The sequence below is a fragment of the Adiantum capillus-veneris genome, chromosome 17 (genome assembly GCF_014529385.1).
Source record: "Adiantum capillus-veneris isolate H3 chromosome 17, ASM1452938v2, whole genome shotgun sequence".
NCBI lineage: Eukaryota > Viridiplantae > Streptophyta > Polypodiopsida > Polypodiales > Pteridaceae > Adiantum > Adiantum capillus-veneris.
Window position 1 is genome coordinate 150,641,138 of NC_140947.1, and position 21,288 is coordinate 150,662,425.

Here is a 21,288-nt window from a genome sequence, read left to right on the forward strand (position 1 = left end):
TCCAGAAATCCGGATGAATCCTTGCCTTTATTGAACCTAGCTGGCCCCTGGGACGCTTCAGGAGCCGCTTTCATAAAGGGCTATTTTGCTGAATTTTTCTTTTGCTGCCCTCCGTTCTCGTTGCTCGGAAACCCACTGTCTTCTCCTTTCAACAAGGTAAGACCAGTGTTAGCAACTTCCATAACCTGAGTGAGAGTAGCTACTCTGTTCTTGGTACAGTAATCGCGAAGCCCTTTAGGCAACCCACAACAGTACTTCTCAATCTGCTCTATCAATGGCACAAATCTGTAGGAGGTTACTGAGAGTAACGCTTTACAAAACCTCCTATTGTACTCCAGCAAACTCTTGCATGTAGCCGAAGTAAGTTGATGCCAATCCGTCATGCATCGGCTTCAAATTCATCTGACAGCCAAGCAGATGCAAACATTTGCTTGAAGTAAACCCAAGTGGCGGGTGCCTGTCCTTGCATTAACAATGGCGTCCACCATGTGAGCGCATTGTCCTTTAAGACAGTGGCAGCTTTTCTAACTTTAGAGGCTTCTGTAAAATTCCCTCTTGCATAAGCTGTATCAAACTGCTGGAGGAAAGTAAGAGCCTTTGTTTTATCCTCAAAGCCACTAAAGGTGCTGAATTTCACAGCTGCACCACCTTCTTTGTATGGTTTTGGCTTTTCTAATGGCCCCAAATTGTCATAGGGAAGCGTCTGCAGCATGGGCACTTTAGTAGGGACCATCTGTGCCCCTTGGTCATTGAGATTCTGTATCAAAGGTGCCATATCTGGCTGCTGTCCGGCAAAAACCAGCCATGCCAAAATTGACCTGTGGCACCCCAAATTGGCCCTGCTTGCTCTGAAAGCCTTGCTGCATGCCAATGTTACCATACATGGGGTTTGGCGTCACGCCATGCAGACCCCCAAACACTGTTCGAGGCATGTACTGCTGGTTTCCAAGCGCATAACCAGCCATACTTTGGAACACGGATCCACCCCCGAAATACCCAGGATGTACCGTGGGTGGTGGAAAAACCTGACGCATCGCCTGAAGACTGGTTCCCTGTCCATTCAATGCAACATTTTGACACTGAAAGGTGGCGGGCTGAACTGGCAAAACCTATGGAGTAGGGATCCTCGCAACTTGTTCATGGACAGGAGGGACCTGTGTAGGAGCCTGACGTGACTCCGCAACATGTGAATGCTCTCTATCTTGCTCAGTCGCATGAGGGACCTGGGCTTGAGCCTCAACGGGCTCTGTACGCTGAGGGCATTCCCTTGCCTGCTGTGACTTTAATGGTGCTTGCAGATAATCCATAAACCTGGGATTCTGCACCAACTGAGTGAAGACATTCACAGCAGCAACTAATTGTCCTGAACGCATCCTCTTCAAAGTGCCCGGTCATGAACCCTTGAGCCTGTTCTTGTTGTGCCTTCACACGAACAAAGGGCGTAGACAGTGGCGGTCGTGAACTCTCACCAACTTCATGCTGTAAACGAATAGCCTGTCTACCCTCGAAAGAGGAACCCTCTTCTCTAGCATTGTCTGTCTTGTCAGCCATTATTCCTTAACAGATGGAATAAAACCTGTGGTTCCCTACAAGCTGCCCCGCACAATCTGGGCTGAATTCTATCTGTTTTGGCCCGATTTCGGTAGCATAACTGTACTAGGACCCTTCACAGTCAGTATCCCCACGCATTAGATGACTTTCCTGACGCATACGGACACTTAGCAAAACCTGGCGAGAATCTGCAGCACGCTAAATTCTTTGTTTTCTGCCCCGAAAATGCGCCAGATCGCTTGTACAACGATCCCCTCGCGTCCCCGAACCTCCTGGGGGTATTAGGGTCCGTTTAGGGCCGAAACCCTAAACCTGCAAAAATACACAGCAGGCTGTAATTCCCTATTTTGGGCTCCGTTTCGCGTGCCGGTCGCATCCGTAGCAAGTCCTCGAGCTCCCGCACTTGTAGGGCTACTTGCCCTTTGAATCGGACGAGATTTCGCACGTGAAACCTCTTCGAATTCACTTGTACCTGCGGGGGATTAGCCGCTAGCTAATCCAGTACCTGTGCAAGAGGCTCTTGCCTCGGCAATCGCGCATGAACCTACATAACTGTACATTGGTCAAATGAAAAGCCTACTAGTGGGGCATAACATACTGCTCATAGGGGGGAGAGAGAGCAGTGCGTAGCGTGCAGGGCATCACTCCTGGCACCGCACTGTACATAAGAGGGAAAGGAAGCACTCCATAGCTCTTAACCTGTGAAGAAACTGAAAAATGAGTCTTCCCTCTCTAAATTCAGCGCCACTTCGTCATGCATGAGAAAAGTGCACAGCAATGTGCCACTTGGCGCGTTTACAGGCCATTTCCCGTTTCGGGGTTGCCGCCTAAAAATCTCCTGACCGGTTGCCCAATTGACTTCGCGGCAGAGTAATAAAATGTTCCCCTTGTCATACCGGAGGTAATGACGCGAACACATTTTTCAGGTCCAAAATAGCAGTTCCCTAAATTTTAGGAGATGCTTCCATGACACTCACACTGTTCATATGACCATCAATCACCACTAGAACCACATCGAAAAGTGCAATGTCGGCAAGCTATCAAGTGATTTACACTTGTAGCCCCACCGTGGCTAACCTTAATCTATTTGCCCAACTTCAGTGCTCACTGGCCGTCCGGCCTAGACTCTCACTGTCCGCCTCACACCATGCAACTCGGGCATTGGCATTTCCAGAGGGGTGCTTTAAAACAAGTCAAATAAAATTCCCCCAAAAAGAAATCAACAAGTAAAGTTGCCACAGACTCGTGACAAAAATAACTCCGCCATTCTTTTTCCTTTCTAACTCAGCTTTATAGTACCTGCAATCGGGTTTCTTGTGACCTTTCCTGCCACATTGATACCCTTGCCTTTGCTTGCATTTCCCCTTTCTTTACTCTTACTCTTACTCCTTTGTGCATAAGCATTCTTCTTTTCTGTCCTGCCTCTAATTATGTTGGCAGAGTTGCCTTCCTCTCCACTTGCTTTCCTCTTGATTTCTTCATTGAAGATAGAACCCCTAATACCATCAAAGGTCAAATTGGGGTTATTGGACAACGAAACCACCAAAGTTTTCCATGAGTCAGGTAAGGTCATAAGCAAGAAGATAGCTTTCAGCTTATCATCAAAAGGGGGCAAGCCAGAATCCTGTAACTGCGACAAAGTACCTGCGAACAATGACAAGTGCTCTGTCGCGCTCTTGGACTCATCTAGTTGCATGCCAATAAGTTTTCGCATCAAGTGCACCTGGTTGACAGGCGTGTATTTTCATACATTCCCTTTAACTTCTCCCACACATCAATGACGGTCTCATCTGTCATGGCCATTTTCATGTATGTAACGGCTTTCTTGTTCATGCTAACCCATGCTTCATCTGTCATATTTTGTGGCTTCACCTCTGCAAGTGCCCCTTCGCAATCCTTAAAAAATAGGATTCCCTGAATCCTGTCTTTCCAAAGATCAAAACCTGTTCCATCGAACCTCCTAATCTCGAAGAGGTTCTTCACATCCGAAGAAGACGAGGCCATAGTTGCACGAAATAAGAGGGATAATATGCTGAATTTTTGGGCAAAATGCGTAAAAATCGGAGTATAGCCTCATAGAGATGTGCACTATAGCTCCAAATGGTCACAGGAGCAATTTGGGGCAAAATAGGACGATTTGGGCACAAAATTCAATTTCTGAAATTTATGCGCAAAAAATTTCAGCGAGCGAATTTGTGCTCGAAAACAACAAATTTAGTTGTTTTTAGCCTCAAAAGGCATACATAAGGCTAATACACAGCCTTTAAAAGCATGTAAGCACAAAAGCCCCAATTTGTAGTATCAAAATTGCATGAAATTGAACCACAAATGGTCATACATCGACAAAATTTTTCAAATATGGTAGATTGCATCAATTTGCACTTTTCCGAATGTAATCGCACCATAAAAACACTTGCAAAAACCTGCGCAAATCTGAAATTTGCTTAAAACGTCTGTTTTAGGGCTTGTTTTTCGACAATTTCAGGGTTTTCGGGTAGCGGCACTTAGCAAATGTATTCCCACACCTTCATACATCATTTGCAAAACCTTGTCATAACCTGTAATTTCCTGTTCTTGACCTAATTTCAACCTGTTTTAGATCAATTTTGGTTGCCGGGAGCTCTCTAGTGTCCAAGGACGAGTCCTTTGGCGACGAAATTGCAAAATTGCGCGTGAAAGTTGACCTTCTTGGCTGAAATTCAGCATTTGCAGGTTTCGGGGCAAACCCTAATCTGACTCTGATACCAGTTGATGAGCGCGCGGTGGTGTGTGCAAGTGAAAGAGCACGCGAGGAAGTGCAGTGTGTGTGCAGAGAGGGGAGGCGAAGGCCAGCAGGAGAGGAAGCGCTAGCAGAAGAAGAAGGGCACGTAAGTTTTCTCGAGGGGATAAGTGAGTGAGTTGTTTGAAACTCACTTACCCTTTATTATTTGTATAAGGACCAATTTAATAAGTTAGTGGCCAAGTTCAATGTGAGCTTGGCCAAAGGTTTTAGTAACCTTTAAAATGTACATTAAAGGGGGCCATTTGGGCCTTTAACCCAACGAGAGAGAGAGAGAGAGAGAGAGAGAGAGAGAGCCAAACCTACTGCACTTCTCAGTCTACACAAAATGTTTAAGCCTAATTTACATAAACATGAACTGCTCCAACCTCCATTGCAATCAGCCATTCTGGACAATTGGATCCATAGACTCCACATCGTGCTTTCTGCAAAAGTGTATGTAAGATGAAAGGGGTCAAAGATTTAGCATAGAGCTGTGTGATGAACATTGCAAATAAGAACAAAGAACAAAGGGCTACAGGATCAAGTCCACTTGTACGCATCGCAGAACCAACTGCAACGACTGTGTCATACACTTCTTTGTAGGTTTGCCAAATATAATCACCCACCTGTGACAGCCATTATTGCCATTAGATATTTTTAGAAGCCACATATGCATGGAATAAAGAATTCTGTTCATTGTACAAACCAAGTATGTAAACCTTCTCCTTTCAATGCCACACAGCAAGCAAGCACACGCGCGCGTGCGCGCACACACACACCTCCGAGTGAATCAAGGACAGGCCCAACTTCTCCTATAAAGGAAAATGCAAGTTATGCATGCAAGATGGTTATTCACACACGCGCGCGCGCACACACACCTCCAAGTGAATCAAGGACAAGCACAACTTCTCCTATAAAGGAAACTGCAAGTTATGCATGCAAGATGGTTATTCACAACGTAATAAAATCAGCTCGATTTAGCGAACTATTGATGGTAAATTATGACACTAATTAGTATAATTAGTGCCCAACAATGTTTGGAGAACATATAATCAGGCATAGGTGTTGACTTACTATGTCGCCTTGCTTTGTCCGATGGCCAAGCATTCGATTGTTTGGGCATCTCTTCACACTTTCACTGCAGAAGTCCAAAAAACTGCTACTCAGCTAAGGCACACAATAGTAACCACCAGAACTATGCTCCAACATGCGATTTCTTAGCATAAGAGCTTATAAATCTGGAATCTTAACAAGTGTAGATTTTGATAATAAAACTAAAACCAGCAAGAAAGATTTTGTAAAAGTCCTCAATAGCAATTTTTTAGCCATCTTTAAATGAGTGGTTAGTATATGCGAGAGAGAGAGAGAGAGAGAGAGAGAGAGAGAGAGAGAGAGAGAGAGAGAGAGAGAGAGAAGAACAAGTAAGAAAGATTTTATTAATGTCTTTGAAAGGCCAAAATCGGCCTATGAGACAAATCAATGTCCTTTGTCATTGCCAGATAACACTGCAAGATCGACATCAGACTTTTTGTATGAGTGATGACCATGATGGATGGAGGAAGGATGGAGCTCTACCGTTAGGGGACAAGAATGCATGACCATATGAAAAGGGTATACAAGTATGATATGCACTCTAGCTAACTTCCTCCTCAACTATAACTCAAAAGATGGGGGTATCAGCAGCTCCCTCAAGAATATGCTTGGGTCTTATCTGAGCTGGGCGAGACGCTCTGCAGTCGCCTGGTGGAAGTGATCTCTAACCTTTGTCATCTCCTGCTGTTAGAGACGAGGTGTCCGAAATCCATGTGCTCTCTGTCTCCTATTGGCTCTAAGTGTATCTGCTCTCTAGAGGGTAACTCCCTGCAGTGTGGCTGCTAGAGGTAGGGTGGATCTTTGAAATAATGCGGTGATCCATGTCTGGCACCCCCTGCCTGGTAGCGTCTGGGCCTATAAAGAGATCTCTCTATGTCATTAAATCTCCACTATAGACCTCCCTAGCACAAGCTGGTCGGCTGACTCTAAGAGCTGACAGAGGGAGCGTTGCTCTCTGAATAGGATAGGGTGTCTCTCTCTAATCGCAGTGTAGGGCCTCCAGCCACATACATAGTGCTCCTCATCCTTCCCCTCCATTGGCTACTCACCATCCAACTCCTCTCTACATAGTCTCCATAATCGCTTGCCTCGCGAGATGTAGACAGCTTTGCCAATCTCTTATCTCAAGGCGATGTGACGAAACCTTGAGCCCTCCATGTTTCTGAGTCTCTCTATGAATCCATCCTCCGAAATGCTCATGAAGCGCTTTGTAGTATAATATTAGGGGCTGCAAGGATGATATCCACGTCTCTCATGCGTAAAGTTGCCACGAATCCGGTCTCAGAACTCTATTCCTCTCACTGTGTGATAGGTGGATATGCGATGCAACTCGTCATACTAAAATCCCGTGCTGTGAGAACCACTGTGTAACCTGAGCATACCATGCTCCTCTACCTCCTGCCTGAGCCAACTATCTGGATGTGTATGATAGCCGATCTTGTGGCGTATCTCTAAATCTGTCTAGGAAACATATGGTCTGAAACAAAGCCTCCACTATTGTTATGTCCCGATCATAGGAGAGGGGATCTAGTCTAGTATAAAAGTGACCAACCACGATGGCCAGGTTCACACTACGTCCGCTTGGACACTGGACACCCATCCCAACGATGCCATAGACTAGATCCCCTCTCTTGTGATTGGGACATAACAACTACCATGACCGGTGGAGAAAACTCCACTCAAGGTTGTTGCATATCATGTGCGCCATCATGAGAACCTGTGGTCGTTCATCTAGGTCCACCGGTGGGCGGCAAGGTCCAAAGCCCATATTGCTGCTCCGTGCATCAAGGGTGGCATGAATAAAGTGTCAAAAAGCCATCCCTTCGTCTGGGGCTCCTAGAAATGTGCCTGATGACACTATATCTCTAGCTATCCAATGTTGCATATCCTCCTGTCAATCTAGCTCTAGGTGTTGATCCCATGGTAAAGCGTGTGGGAGCCGCGGAGAGATGTTCTCAAGATACACATATGAGGCGACCACATCCACTTGACCTCCTACTAAAGTGAATGTAGTATGATTGTTGCCAGAAGTATAACAAGTCATGACCTTGGTCTTCCCAAGGTTCGCTGTGACACCTTTGTGTGTACAAAAACCATCTAATGAATGTAGATGCTCCTGGAGGCTCTCCTCGAGACTCAAACACCAATATAATGTCGTCAGCATAAGTCATAATATGTATTGAGGTACCTGCCAACGAGTCCTTGGGTTCTATGAAAAAGAACTACTTGCAGTTATTCATGCATTAGGTTCATGGAAGCACTACTTGCTAGGCACACCTTTCATCATACGAACATACCATCAAAGTATCAAGTACTTTCTTACACAAACCAAGCTTTTCGACCAACAAATAAGGTGGAATAATTTTCTTTTGCAATTTTATTTTCACATAACTCACATTCCAAGAAAGAAAAATGCAAGTGCAGATGCACTCTCACATTGGCCTAGGTTCAATGTTGTCTCTATTGCATACAGTCGTGACCTTATAAGCATGATTGGCAAGTACGCAAAAGATGGAGACCATCTAACTATTATGGCTGACCTATAGAATGATAAGACCCATACTCACTAAAGGATGGTTTTTTGCATGGTTCAAGACTATGCATAACAAAGAATCTACATGAGAAGGTTATGTATGAATCCCATGCACCTCCTTATGCAGGGCACCGTGGAACATAGGCCACAACCCAAGCAATAGAAACTTATTTGTATTGGCCCACTGTGCAACATGACATTCAAGACTATATGGAGCAATGCATAGTATGTCAAAAGGTCAAGTATGAGAGACACAAGGCCCTTGGAGCTTTTGACTAGTGCCACCTTGCACATAATAAAGTCGGTGACCTCATCAATGTAAAGAACAAATAGTGTAGGAGATAGCAAGCATCCTTGCTTCACACAAATAGTGTCACAAAGTGATGTCGTGGCAACCTGCTACAGAAGACAGAGAGAGATCCGCAACCGCTCAAGAAATACGGCAAAATATCCAACGCAAATCACAGGCCGTATGGATGCTGATGTGGTAGCCGTACAGAGATGACATGGCCTTGCTTTTTGACAACCACACTTTTGGGCATCAGATTTTTAGCGCAGAGTGCTTTCGAAAACATCCAGCTTTATGTAACAATTGCTTTTCAATGCCTATAAAATAGTGCCTAGGGAGCATGGTTACACATCTACAATGACTACCCAGCAATTGTACTATGTGGATTATTTAATATAAAATAAAGTATTGAAAGGGCCGCGAAACTTTGGAGCCACAGCTCATGGGAGTACTCCGGCACTCCGTGTCTCGTCTACTATGATGGGTTCTCACTTTCAAGTCCAAGTGTTTGCTGTTTTGATCTAGTTCAATGATTGTTGCAGTGATTTAACCACCTTGCTAGTGGCTTGCCGGTTACAGTGGTATCAAAGCTCAAATGATTGTTCTTTTCAGAGTAATCCGGTCCAAAACAGCCTATTGAAGTTTCTATACAGAAATTGCTTTTTGAAGACAAAGCAAAAATTGCTTTTGAAGAAAAAGCTTTTTACAAAAGTTGTCTTTGGGGAAAGCTCTTCTTAAAATAAATTTTTTGTTAAAGACGCTACTTTTCAAAAGAGTTGCTTTTTGGAAGAAGCTGCTTTTCAAAAAAGTTGCTTTTTGGAAGAAGCTACTTTTAGGAGTAAATTGCTTTTTGGGGGAAGTTGTTTTTTTGGGAGAGGCTGATTTTTGAAAGAAGGTTCCTTTTGAAGGCGTTGCTTTTCAACAAAGTTGCAGAAGTTGACAAAAGGGAAAGAGGACATTGAGGGGAAAGCAGTTCCAAACTCGGCAAGGACTACCACCAGGTCTTCAGTGTGGGGCAAGACAATAAGCAGAGGACAAAAAAGCAAAGAAAGCTAATCTTTTGACAAGTTGCAAGAACTTTTTGACTTCCAGAGGGATGGGTAGAATCTCTTTCTTTGTGCAAATAGAAAAGTTGTAGTTGGCTAAGCTTTTTCGACAAGGTAAACATCAAAAATGCAACACAATAAATCTGTTGATGTGCGTTAAGGATTCAAGCAGAGTGAGCTTAGTGAGTTACTCAACTTGAGAGGGTTGGAAAGGAATTGTTAGAATCTCTTAAAAAGCTGAATTTGTAATAGGCTTAGTACTTACAAGGTGGTAATTCCACAGCAACACATAAACATAACTAAAAACTTTAAAACTTAAACTTCAAAACTCAAAGTAGTCGCGACACAAAGCGATGGAGTTCCACTCTAAGGAGCACTAGCCCCAAACTCTAGCGCCCCTTTTGAAACTTCATTTAATATTATTTAATCACAGAGTACAACTACCGAGGAGTCCACTCTACAATCTGCTACCCAGCTGATTTGCAATGTGGACCCCCTAGGTACACTTATAAAGGCCCTTGGCAGAAAAGTAACAGTCCCAAAGGCTTGCACTAGCTCCAAAAATACTTGCACCAAAAGCTCTGGTAGCCTTGAGAAAAATAATAAATATGCCACATGGCAGGCCAAAAAAAAGCGCCAAAATTTTGGGCTACCACATCAGCACCATATGGCAGGGCTGCCATATCATCATTGCAATCTTCTCTCTCTCTCTCTCTCTCTCTCTCTCTCTCTCTCTCTCTCTCTCTCTCGTGTTATGTTGGCCTTATGTGCCACATCATCATGCCTCTCCTTAAAAGAAGAGTGATCGCCCTCGATTACGCCTACAATGGACAAGAAAATAGCTTAGTAGACACCAACTCTATGATTACACCATCTGAGAACACAAACCATGCACTGGCAGAAAGATGCAAGTCACTAAACAATCATAATCACATTCACATCACTATCCCCGTTGAGATCTTAGATATGAACCGTGATCATTTTATGACTTCTTTATTTAGCCATCACATCCTGACCGCATTAATCTCTCACGGATGTCATGATGCATTGAATCTTGTCATTCCGGATCCACCTCAACAAGACAAAATTCTGCAATCATTTCATTTTTCACACATATGCAAACAAAACAACAGTTGTAAAAGTCTCTGTTATAGCCTCCAGTCTCTTCTTATAATGCTCTTGCCTTGCATGGTAAGTGCTCTGTTCCATTTTCCTTGGAGTTCCAATGGAATGTAAGTCTTAAGCAATAATTGCTCACTCCATCCTCTAAAGGTTATCAGGAGGATACACCTTCATGCTCTTCTAAAGTGATGGTTGAAGGCGCGCTTCGAACTTTCACATCTTTTCCTCGTCGGAAATCTTCATAAATAAGAGAACCGACCAACGCTTGTCAACATAGTCAATGACCTTCTCACATTCTTTTCGTGCAAACCAATCTCCATCCTTCCCGATGTCCTTATCAAAGTCAGGAGGAAGAAATTGCTCATAAAATTCAGATTTGCAATGTGTCCAAGTCCTAGCTTGAGGTCCTTCAAGAATCTTGGCTAACCACCAGTTGCTTATCATCTCCTTTAGATACATCCCTACATGACGCAACTTGGATTTCTCACTGAAGTTGCCGTTTGCAAAAGCAACCTCAGAATGTGTAATGAAAAAGAGAGCCTTGGTGACATCTCTCCGTCCAGGGTAACTGTCAAACCTGACCTCTTTATCTCTAGTTTTGAAAACTCGCATCTTTCTATGATGCTTGCAGCTGGCCTTCTTGAACTTGGGTTTTTCTTTAGGATTACGTTAAGTCGTAGGTGCTTTCCTCTTAGAAGAGGGTTTAGATATTGTAACAAAAGTAGAAGTGGTATAATCAAGTGAATATGATGGAGAAGAGATAGATATGTCTTTACTATCGTTCAAAAGAGAGAGAGAGAGAGAGAGAGAGAGAAAGAGAGAGCGCATTGCTTTTCCTAGCTTTTGTTCTTCGCAACAAGGTGTTTTTTATCCTAGGATCCCTTGTGCACATCAACACCTTGATCCATGTTTTCCTCTTACCGATTGTTACCTCTGACACTGGCTTCCTAATCCTCATCAACATCCTTCTCTTGGAGCTTCTTGAGGCCTTCCACAACCTTTTGAACCTCTAGCAAAGTAAGAAGTTAAGTAACTCTACAAGTTGAGCTTGTACTTGTTGAAGCTTCTCTTTAGCGGTTCTTCCTTGGCTCGGCATGGCTCTTACCATATCTCCTCAAAATCGTCCTCCTTTGCAGAGAAAGAGAGACAACATTGCTCTAATGCCAATGTCACAACAAGGAGCCCACACAAATAATCATTAGACTTATATAAATAGAATCTGACACGGAGAATAGGGAGAAGAGTGTGTAAGAATATTGGCACATTGTTGGGAACTAGCAGATGGGCTCCCCTCCCCCCCTCTTAAAGACTATCTTTATAAACATGGAGAATCTTATACAAGCACAAGAACCAGAGAAGCCCTCCGTTCTAGATCTCAGACTCGATAATACTCCTTGTGGGAGCTCGAAAGACGGAGCTCTCTACTGAGTGATCCTCCAGTTTTCTTTTAAAGCACAAACTCTACAAACCATTTTCGATTCCATTTCCGGAACCCTTCGAGCGTAGGCCAAAGCCTCCTTCCTAAGATCTCAAAGATAGGGTACCTGCAAAACACAAACACATCAGCAAACTCTGCTCATGCATAGATCCTCACCTTGCTTTTTCTGGGGCTGAAAATATGGGTCGCCGGTAAGAGGCTATTATATGGAGAGAATAGAGTCGATTTCTCCCAAACATAGCAGCAGATTGGAGGCGCCTAGTTTTTTGCCATTATTTTAGTAAGTGGCTGCCCACTTATCATGTGGTCAACCAAACACTTTTAAAAATGGTCTAAACCTGCTAAAAACTCATAAACCTTAAAAGCTGAAATTTATCTTTACACAAACACAACCCAAGCATCCCTGGATGCAATCTCGATCCCAGATGCAATGCCAACATAGACTCTTTTACGAGAAAGCATCTGCTTTCCCAAAGCACTCAACACCAACTCGCTTTTTCAGAAAGCAACTGCATTTCTTCAAAGCTACTCGTAAACCATCTGCATTCAAGTGCTTGCATCTTATGCATAACAGATCCTCAGTCGGGTTTCCTACTTAGACCATTGAGTTTTCCCTAACAGATTCTCCCATCACCTATCATGTGACACATCGGGAGATCTCCACTACTCAATCTCTCATCCACCGAACGTACGGAACAACTCCTTAGAGATGCTCTATATCACCCATCAAATGATGCATCAAAGATGTCCATTCCGGATGGCTTATTTGTTAAAGTTATAGCATCTCAAGTGAAGGGCCCAATGTGATCCCAATATTTATTTTGGCTTTAGGTATTTATTTTACTTATTTGTCAAATCTTGGGTAGGAAGGGGGGTACTTACGGGTCCCCAAGCTAGTAAATAAGCACCACCATGCCCCCACTGTAAATCACTAATTCATTGCCCAGTTGGTTGGTTCAGCAAACTCTCTCTCTCTCTCTCTCTCTCTCTCTCTCTCTCTCTCTCTCTCTCTCTCTCTCTCTCTCTCTCTCTCTCTCTCTCTCTCTCTCTCTCTCTCTCTCTCTCTCTCTCTCTCTCGTGTATTCTCTCCAACTAATTGTATGATTCCGAATCGTCGACTTTGACATGGTATCAGAGCACTCGGCTCACTGATCGTGTGGGAAAAAGCAGCACCATGAAGAAGAGGAAAGGAGCGGTTGAAGACGAGGAGCAGTGGAGCATCGCCAACCTTGGCGTTCAAAATCAGCGTTTTAAAACACACGCTAAGTCGGCGTTTTTTTGGCTTATTACGAGTTGAAGCGCACTAGCGAGGTAGAATACAAGGCAAAGTTTCCTATTGGCTAGGCGTTGTGGAGCGCAAGCAAGTGAAAGGCCTTCTGGCCAAGTGTTTCGAAACACTATCGGTGTGCTAGTCACTATTGTAGTGACCAACGAGTAGTGGGCACTTTTCAGCTACATTCTGAGACGCCCACACAATAGAGGCCTTGGCAACGTTTCAAGCGGCGCCCTGCACGGCCAAGTTGGAGAGCCGGTGGAGGCACTGTGGTGCCTGCATTTTGATGAGTATGGCAGTTGAAGGTGATGGGCATCATGGGACGCTAAAAGCAGTGCTTGGTCTTTGTGCTAGCATTCTAAAACACTATTGGCAAGGCCTATGGAATGACCTTCTCCTTCGCCACTGCATCTTGAAATGTTGCTTCAACAAGAAGTCTTTGCGAACAAAGGAATTTGAGATGCTGATTGGAGAGCTTCTTTGGACACTGTCTTAGGAGAGATCGGCTTGTCTTGGCCCCCATCACGAGGTCCCTCTCAGTTAATTCCAACGAAGCCTTGGCATCACCAATGACCCTTACTCAAACTTCGGCTATGGAAAGTGATTGGGCTTGCACCAAGTTAGTGACCTTTGCACAACGGGTGCCAACAATGCATTTGGCTTGAGATTGCAAAGCCAAAAGGAAATACACAACCTTGCAAGAGGACGAAGGCAAAGGTAAGCTTGACAGGGATAGCAAGGCAAAGATAATGGTTTTTTGCGTGTAGCTTCGGGCTCAAATGACCAACTGTTGCTAAATGGACTACTTTCTTATTTTTCTAAGATAATTTCTATTTATTGAAATTAGGATATTTAAATGTGTACACTTGAACTGTTGTAACGTACACATCTAACCCTATGTGCATGTGGACAAGCTACTTCAGGTCCAGGGTTAAGGTCAGCTTAGGAAGTGTTCTAGCACCTTTGTGAGCCTATTAGGGCAAATTTGCTAAGTCCTATAAAAGAAACCTAGCACTAGCACTTTCTAGCAAAAGAGGTAGTAGAAGTTCACCAACTTACAGTGCACCTTCTCAGCAAGACCGGCAGGTGACCTAGCGTTTCCAACCAACAGCAAATCAGGCGTAGCGTTTGTCATCGGCAATGCCAGAACAGCTCTGGCGTTTTGCACATCCCGGATCAGCCCTGGTGTTTTTGCACTTTGCTGATAGCATCAGCGTTTTGCAGATTCCCGGTAACAGATCAACCCCAGCATCAACGTTTTCAGTTTTCAGCACTTAGACTCCACACAAACCAGCCCCTAGCCTCACAGATCTCACCTAGCCGTAGCGGTTCCTCGCTGCACGGTCAGATCAGCCAGTGTTTTCAGCTTCAGCCCGCTGCATTTTCAGCGCATTGTCGTCACGTCGTCGCCATCGCCGTCCTCGTCGACACGGTGTCAGAATTCAGTAGTTAGCAGATTTGCAGATTTCAGCCCCTGGCGTTTTCAGATTTCAGCCCGTCTCGTCATCATCATCATTGTCATCGACATCGTCGGCAAGTCCATTACATCTAGACCATTGTACCAGATTTGTGCAATCAATAGCATAGACCTCTGTCGCCATAGAGAGGGGGTCCTTGGAGGAGGGTTTGACAACCGTCTGGTGTCGTATTCTTCTCTCTCATCTCTCAATCTCAACACCTTCATTCACAGTGTCATTCACTTTGTTTGTGATCATTTGCACTCTCTCACTAAAGGAAAGGAAGGTTCTCCCTCCCGTAAGTAAAAGGAACTCTTGAGCACAGTTCGGAGCACTCATCTTGAGCAAAGTTCAACATTCACTTCCGCTGCACCTTACATTGGTATCAGAGCTTTGGCAGTGTTCTGTATCACTCAAGGAAAGAACCACAAGAATTTTTTTGCTTGTTGCAGTCGCACGTAACCCAAGTCCACTTGGGCGTGTCGACTTCTAATCGTGTTTTGAAGAGTGATAGGTAACCCAAGAAAGAAGGGCTTGTCCGGCCTCCCCTCGTTCCTCTTTTCACTCACTGAGAGCGGACTGTGCACTTAGCGGCCGGCCAATCGACGTGAGGTGGGAAAAACCAAGAACCACAAGAACCCAAGTTCCTCGTGAACTTAAGTACCCAAGATCTCAGTGTATGATCATCACCAGAAGCGGAATGGATACTTTGTGCGGAGGTGATTAGCATGGAGGTGGCGAAGAAGAATTTTCCCCATCATGAGGTTTTCCTGACCCTCCCCCTTCCCTATTTACGCCAAGGGTTGCACCAAATCCTATGGAGACTTTGGTCAAGACGATGATGGACATGATGCTAAACAAGAGGCGCAACGCGCCACCTTGGATCGCGAGCATGATCAAGCACGCTTGGCGACCGAGGAAAGAAAGGCAGCCTTGGATCGCAAGCGCGAAGAAAGAAAGGCAGCCTTGGATCGCAAGCGCGAAGAAAGAAAGGCAGACTTAGATCGCGAGCGCGAAGAACGACGGTTAGCCTTGGAGCGTGAGTGCGAGCAAGCACACTTGGCGGCCGAAGAAAGAAAGGCAGCTATTAAGCTTGAGCGTGAGCAAGCACGCAAAGCCCAACGCATAGCCACCAAAGACAGACGAGTGGCCTTGGAGTTAGAGCATGAGGCGCAGAGAAACCAACGTATGCAAGAGTTAGTCCTACTGGTACTCACCTCGAAGCCTGAGCCGGTCAAAGATGTTGGTAGTTCATCAAGTAGCACAAGCAGAGATGCGGACTCCAACAACCCCGTCACTAAGAAGTTGACATCCAATATGACGGTAAGATGGATGCTAGTGTCATTCATTCTTGGTTGTATCAATTAAAAATTTAATGCTTATTTTGCGACAACTAAGAAGACAGGGAATAGCAAGGTTTTGATAACAACCATGTGCCTTGCCGGCGATGCCATTAATTGGTATCACGCATGGCAAGAGGCACACTTGACCGCGCACCTAAAGGAAGCCAAAGAAGGCGTGCCTCTTTCCTTCAATTGGGCCGACTTCCAAGAAAAGCTCAAGGCGTGGTTTATGCCTCCTCAGTACCTAGCGCAGTTGAAAGAAGATTGGCGCAATCTCAAGCAAAATGGTATGCCAGTCGTGTTTTTCTAACCGTGTTTTGTAGCTCGGCACCCAATTACGCAAATCGGATGATGAGCGCAAAGAGGCATTCCTTCTCAAGTTGGACAAATATATCAAGTTTAATGAAGAAGTCTTCGACCCCGTGGATCTCAACAAGGCGGTAGCAATTGCTCTCTCCCAAGAGATGAAGCACAACAAGGGAAATCCTATCGAGAACAAGTCTTCTCACAGTCCCTCTCAGACTCCTCACAACCCACAGAACGGTAAGAATGGTAAGAACGGTAACTGTTCTAGAAAATCCTCCTCTAATCCTTCGGAAAAGAACTCACAAAATGAATCTAAGGGTAAAGCTAAAACACTTGCTAAACCTAAGCTAACCCCTCATGGAAAAGCTGCAAAAGGAATTATAGGAGGATACATAACGGTAAAAGAACAAGTCATTTATGCTAAGGAAGGTCGTTGTTATCAATGTCACGTCAAGGGTCACATTAAGGCAGCTTGTCCTAAGACAGCCCCACCTATAGAACCCAAAGCACCAACAGCTACCACAAGCACTTTAATGAACCAATCTGAGTCTCTACATGTTTCTGACACACACACATTGATGAGTCTCTCTTTAAATGTTATGGTCATATGAAGGGTCAACGTTTTGTCATATTGTTTGATTCAGGCAGTATGCATGATGTGATTGGTGCCTCTCTTGTAGAGAGAGCCCGCCTAGAGGTTAGTCAGACATCTCCTCTTGAGGTGTCGGGCTTCACTCCCGGTATGGACTCTCCAGTTACCCACGGCATTCAGGCTCCAGAGAGGTATTCGGCTTTGTTTACCAAGTTTAAGCATCTGTTTTTGCAGGATGATCTTCCACCCCGTCTCCCTCCCGAGTGGCCGGAGGACCATCGCATCGAACTCGCGGAGGGGGCACAGCCTGTCAGTAAGGCTCCCTACGTTTGAACAAGACTCGGGAAGAAGAGTTAGAGTGGCAACTCATGGAGTTGGTGGCCAGAGGATTCATACGTCCTAGTGTAAGTCCTTTTGCTGCTTCTATTATGTTTGTCCGCAAGAAGGATGGTTTGTCTCGTTTGTGTGTTGATTACAGGGCATTGAACAAGATGACCGTCAAGAACAAGTTTCAGATGCCTCACATTGAGTATATCCTCAATAGGCTCAATGGGGCAAAGGTTTTCAGTAAGGTCGATCTGAAAAGTGGATACCATCACGTAAGGGTATTCAAAGGCGACATCTACAGGAGCGCTTTTCGCATAGAGCGAGGGCAATGGGAGTATATGGTCATGCCTTTTGTATTGACAGGTGTCGTGGGTACATTTAACCGTCTCATGGTAGGCCGTTTTGGCGATATGGTTGGTATATGTGTGTTCATCTTTCTTGATGATATTCTCCCTTTTTCTGCATCGTGAGAACAACATGAAAAGCATGTAGAAAGGGTATTAACCCATTTGGATGAGTGTCAGTTGTACATTGCAGCTAAGAAATTTGAGTTTTTTCTCACTGAAGCTACTTATCTCAGTTATATCATTTCTGCAGAAGGCGTTAAGCTAGATCCCGCGAAGGTGGAACAGGTACATAATTGGGATTTGCCAGAAACTGCATATGATATGCGTTCTTTTCTTGGTTTATGTCAAGCATATAGTTCGCACATAGAGAATTTTGTACGCATTGCCGCATCCATGACAGATGTTTTGAAAGGGGTAAAGACTCGCCAACAGCGCGTGGATTTACCCGAGGCAATCATTGAGGCCTTCGCAGCTCTCAAGATTGCGGTGACAGAAGCATCGTGTCTTATCCTTGCCTCTTGGGATGACCCCTTTGAGGTATGGACGGATACGAGCAATGTCGCCATAGGCACTGTGCTTCAACAACACGGCCGTCCAGTTGCATTCCTTAGTCGGAAGCTCAATAGTGCAAAAAAGAACTATTCAGTTTATGATAAATAACTTTTATCTCGTTCACGCTCTTAAGCATTGGAAGCATTTTTTGTATGGTAGAGAGTTCACAGTTTGCACAGATCACCAAGCCCTCAAGTGGCTCCAGTCTATGCCTAGTGCACATCGGAGTGATCGCCAAGCACTGTGGTCACAATTTTTTGAGCAATTTGGAGGTTTGATTGAGTATGTGCCTGGAAAAGCTAACCCAGTTGCAGATGCGTTAAGTCACAAAGGACAGATCCTGGCTCTTGAATTAAGATCCACAGTTTCTCTTCAAGGTGTGTCTTTCGATAGCATAAAGAACCAGTAAACAGATTCCGAGTTTGGTAAGCAATGATTGCAGGCTCTTGCTTCCCAAGGGCCTAGCAACTATCTCATTCGTGATGGTTTGTTGTATTTTCGTCACCATCTATGAGTGTTGCCCTCTCTCAGGACAACCGTATTGCACGATGCACATGACTCTCTCATGGGTGGGCACAGGGGAATGAACACCACTCTGGAAAAAATGGAAAGATTCTTTTATTTGCCTAAAATGCGAAAGGATGTATTTCATTATGTAACACAATGCACTATTTGTCAAAAGGTAAAAGCTCCTCGGGGTAAGCAGCAAGCCCTCTTGCTTCCGCTGCCTGTTCCTGATGGACCTTTTCAGGATATTTCCATGGATTTTGTGACTAACCTTCCACCTAGTTTGCATTCAAGGAACACTCAATGTTTGACAATTGTTGACCATTTCCGCAAGTTTTGCATGTTGATTCCTTGTAAGGCCACAGTCACCACACAAGATGTAGCACGGTTGTTCATTGAGCATTAGAATTTAGTACCCCCTTTGTGGTTTGCCAAAATCAATTGTTTCAGATAGGGATGTTAAGTTCACGTCCAATTTTTGATGCACTCTTTGAAAATTTTGGCACTAAGTTTTTCATCGGGTTTTCATGCACATTCAGATGGTCAAACAGAGATTTACAATCAATTGGCTTTTGATATTTTAAAGTTATATGTACATGATCAGCAGTCTCATTGGGAGCTCTATCTCCCATTGGTTCAGGCTATTTTGAATGACTCTTATTCCTCTACCATTGGTCGAACTCGGTATGAGAGCTTTTGGTCGTCTATTCCAGACTTTTGACTCGCTCGGTCGTGAGCTTATTGTTCAAGATCATACGATGATCCTTGACTTTCAAGCTATGAACATGGACTGTGTTGATGTAGTTTTAGGAGAGGAGTGGCTGCATGGTTCAGGGAACACATTGCACACAAGTTATGAACACAACTCCTTATCCTTTATGGTCAACGGTAAACATGTGCTTTGCTTTGTGAGAAAAATATACCATCTGCACCTCTTATATATACAGCCAAGCTTTCTATTTTACGGAAAGCAGATTTAATAGATGAAGTCTTTTTGTGTTACTACTTGTCTCCAAGTCTTGTGAATTCTCAAGAGCAAACTGCTGTGGATTCTAGTTAATGCCAATCCTAAAAGTCAATCGTTGGATGAGATTTCTGAGAGTGTGAAGCTTCGGCTAAGTAAGGCTCAGCAGTCTTACGACAGGCTAACAAGCATCATCAGGATGTTTCTATCAAGGAAGGGGATTGGGTTTATTTAAGAATCATAAAGCAACGTCTTAAGCAAGTTGGAAAGAAATGTCCTAAGTTGTCTTTCAGAATGTATGGTCCATTTCCTGTCATTAAAAAGATAAATGAGGTTTCTAAATTCTATGAAATTCCAATTGCCTAACTCATGGTCAATGCACAACGTTTTCCATGTTTCTTGGTTAAAAGTGTTTCAAGGAACACCTCCGAAGGACATTTCCAAAGAAGAAGAGCCCGAGATCATTGATGAAGCTAAAGTCATAAGGCCGGAGCAAGTGTTGTTGCATCAGTTTCGCCGTGGCTCAAAGAAGCAAGTCAAACAGTACTTTTTGAAGTTCAAGGATCGAGGAACCCACACGGCAGTGTGGGTCAATGAAGAGTTTTTCAAAGATTACCCAGAGTTGTTGGCCGACTACAAGGAAGCCATGCAGCTCGGTACCAGTACCTACCTTTAAAAAGGAGGGAAAGTCACGTGCACATCTAACCCTATGTGCATGTGGACAAGCTACTTCAGGTCCAAGTTTCAAGTCAGCTTAGGAAGTGTTCTGGCACCTTTGTGAGCTTGTTCGCAAGCATGCATGTCCAGGCACTTAGAGTGGTTGCATATCCTCTGGTTGCACACAGCATGATCATCAGCATTACAATCAATACCCACCATGAGCATTTGACAATGCACAAAACCCATTTTCCCTATTTTATCCAATTTTCACTTATTACTAATAAGTGACTTTGTTGGGAAATTGGGTAGGGCAAATTTGCTAAGTCCTATAAAAGAAACCTAGCGCTAGCACTTTCTTGCAGAAGAGGCAACAGAAGTTCATCAACTTACAGTGCACCTTCTCAGCAAGACCGGCAGGAGACCTAGCGTTTCCAACCAACAGCAGATCAGGCCTAGCGTTTTTCATCATAAGTACCAGAACAGCCCTAGCGTTTTGCACATCCCAAATCAGCCCTGGCGTTTTGCAGATCCCAGATCAGACCTAGCGTTTTTGCACTTTGCTGACAGCATCAGCGTTTTGCAGATTCCCGGCGACGTATCAGCCCCTGGCATCAGCATTTTCAGTTTCCAGCACTCAAACTCCACACAAACCAGCCACTAGCCTCGCAGATCTCACCTACCCGCAGCAGTTCCTCACCGCACGGTCAGATCAGCCAGTGTTTTCAATTTCAGCCCGCTATCCGCACATTTCAACATCTGCGTTTCCAGCGCATCGTCCTTGAGTCGTCGCCATCGCCGTCCTTAGTTAGCAAATTTACAGATTTCAACCCCTGGCGTTTTCAGATTTCAGCCCGTTTCGTCATCGTCATCATTGTCATCGACATCGTCGGCAAGTCCATTGCATCTAGACCATTGTACCAGATTTGTGTAATCAATAGCATAGACCTCTGTCGCCATAGAGAGGGGGGGGGGGGTCCTTGGAGGAGGGTTTCACAACCGTCAGGTGTCGTATTCTTCTCTCTCTCATCTCTCAGTCTCAGCACCTTCATTCACAATGTCATTCACTTTGTTTGTGATCATTTGCACTCTCTCACTAAACGAACGGAAAGCTCTCCCTGCCGTAAGTAA

The 21,288-nt window shown here is 44.5% G+C and overlaps 1 protein-coding gene across 1 annotated transcript in view; it reads right to left on the reverse strand.

Annotated features, from left to right (window-relative positions):
• Positions 1-21,288, reverse strand: part of LOC147438320 (long chain acyl-CoA synthetase 4-like) — a 181,671-nt gene that overhangs the window by 114,853 nt on the left and 45,530 nt on the right. The window contains exons 2-4 of the mRNA XM_086487603.1: positions 5,387-5,450; positions 4,849-4,938; positions 4,699-4,755 (exon numbers count right to left, since the gene is read on the reverse strand). Of these exons, the coding sequence (XP_086343729.1) occupies positions 4,699-4,755; positions 4,849-4,938; positions 5,387-5,450 (211 nt within the window). The remainder of the gene's footprint in view (positions 1-4,698; positions 4,756-4,848; positions 4,939-5,386; positions 5,451-21,288) is intronic.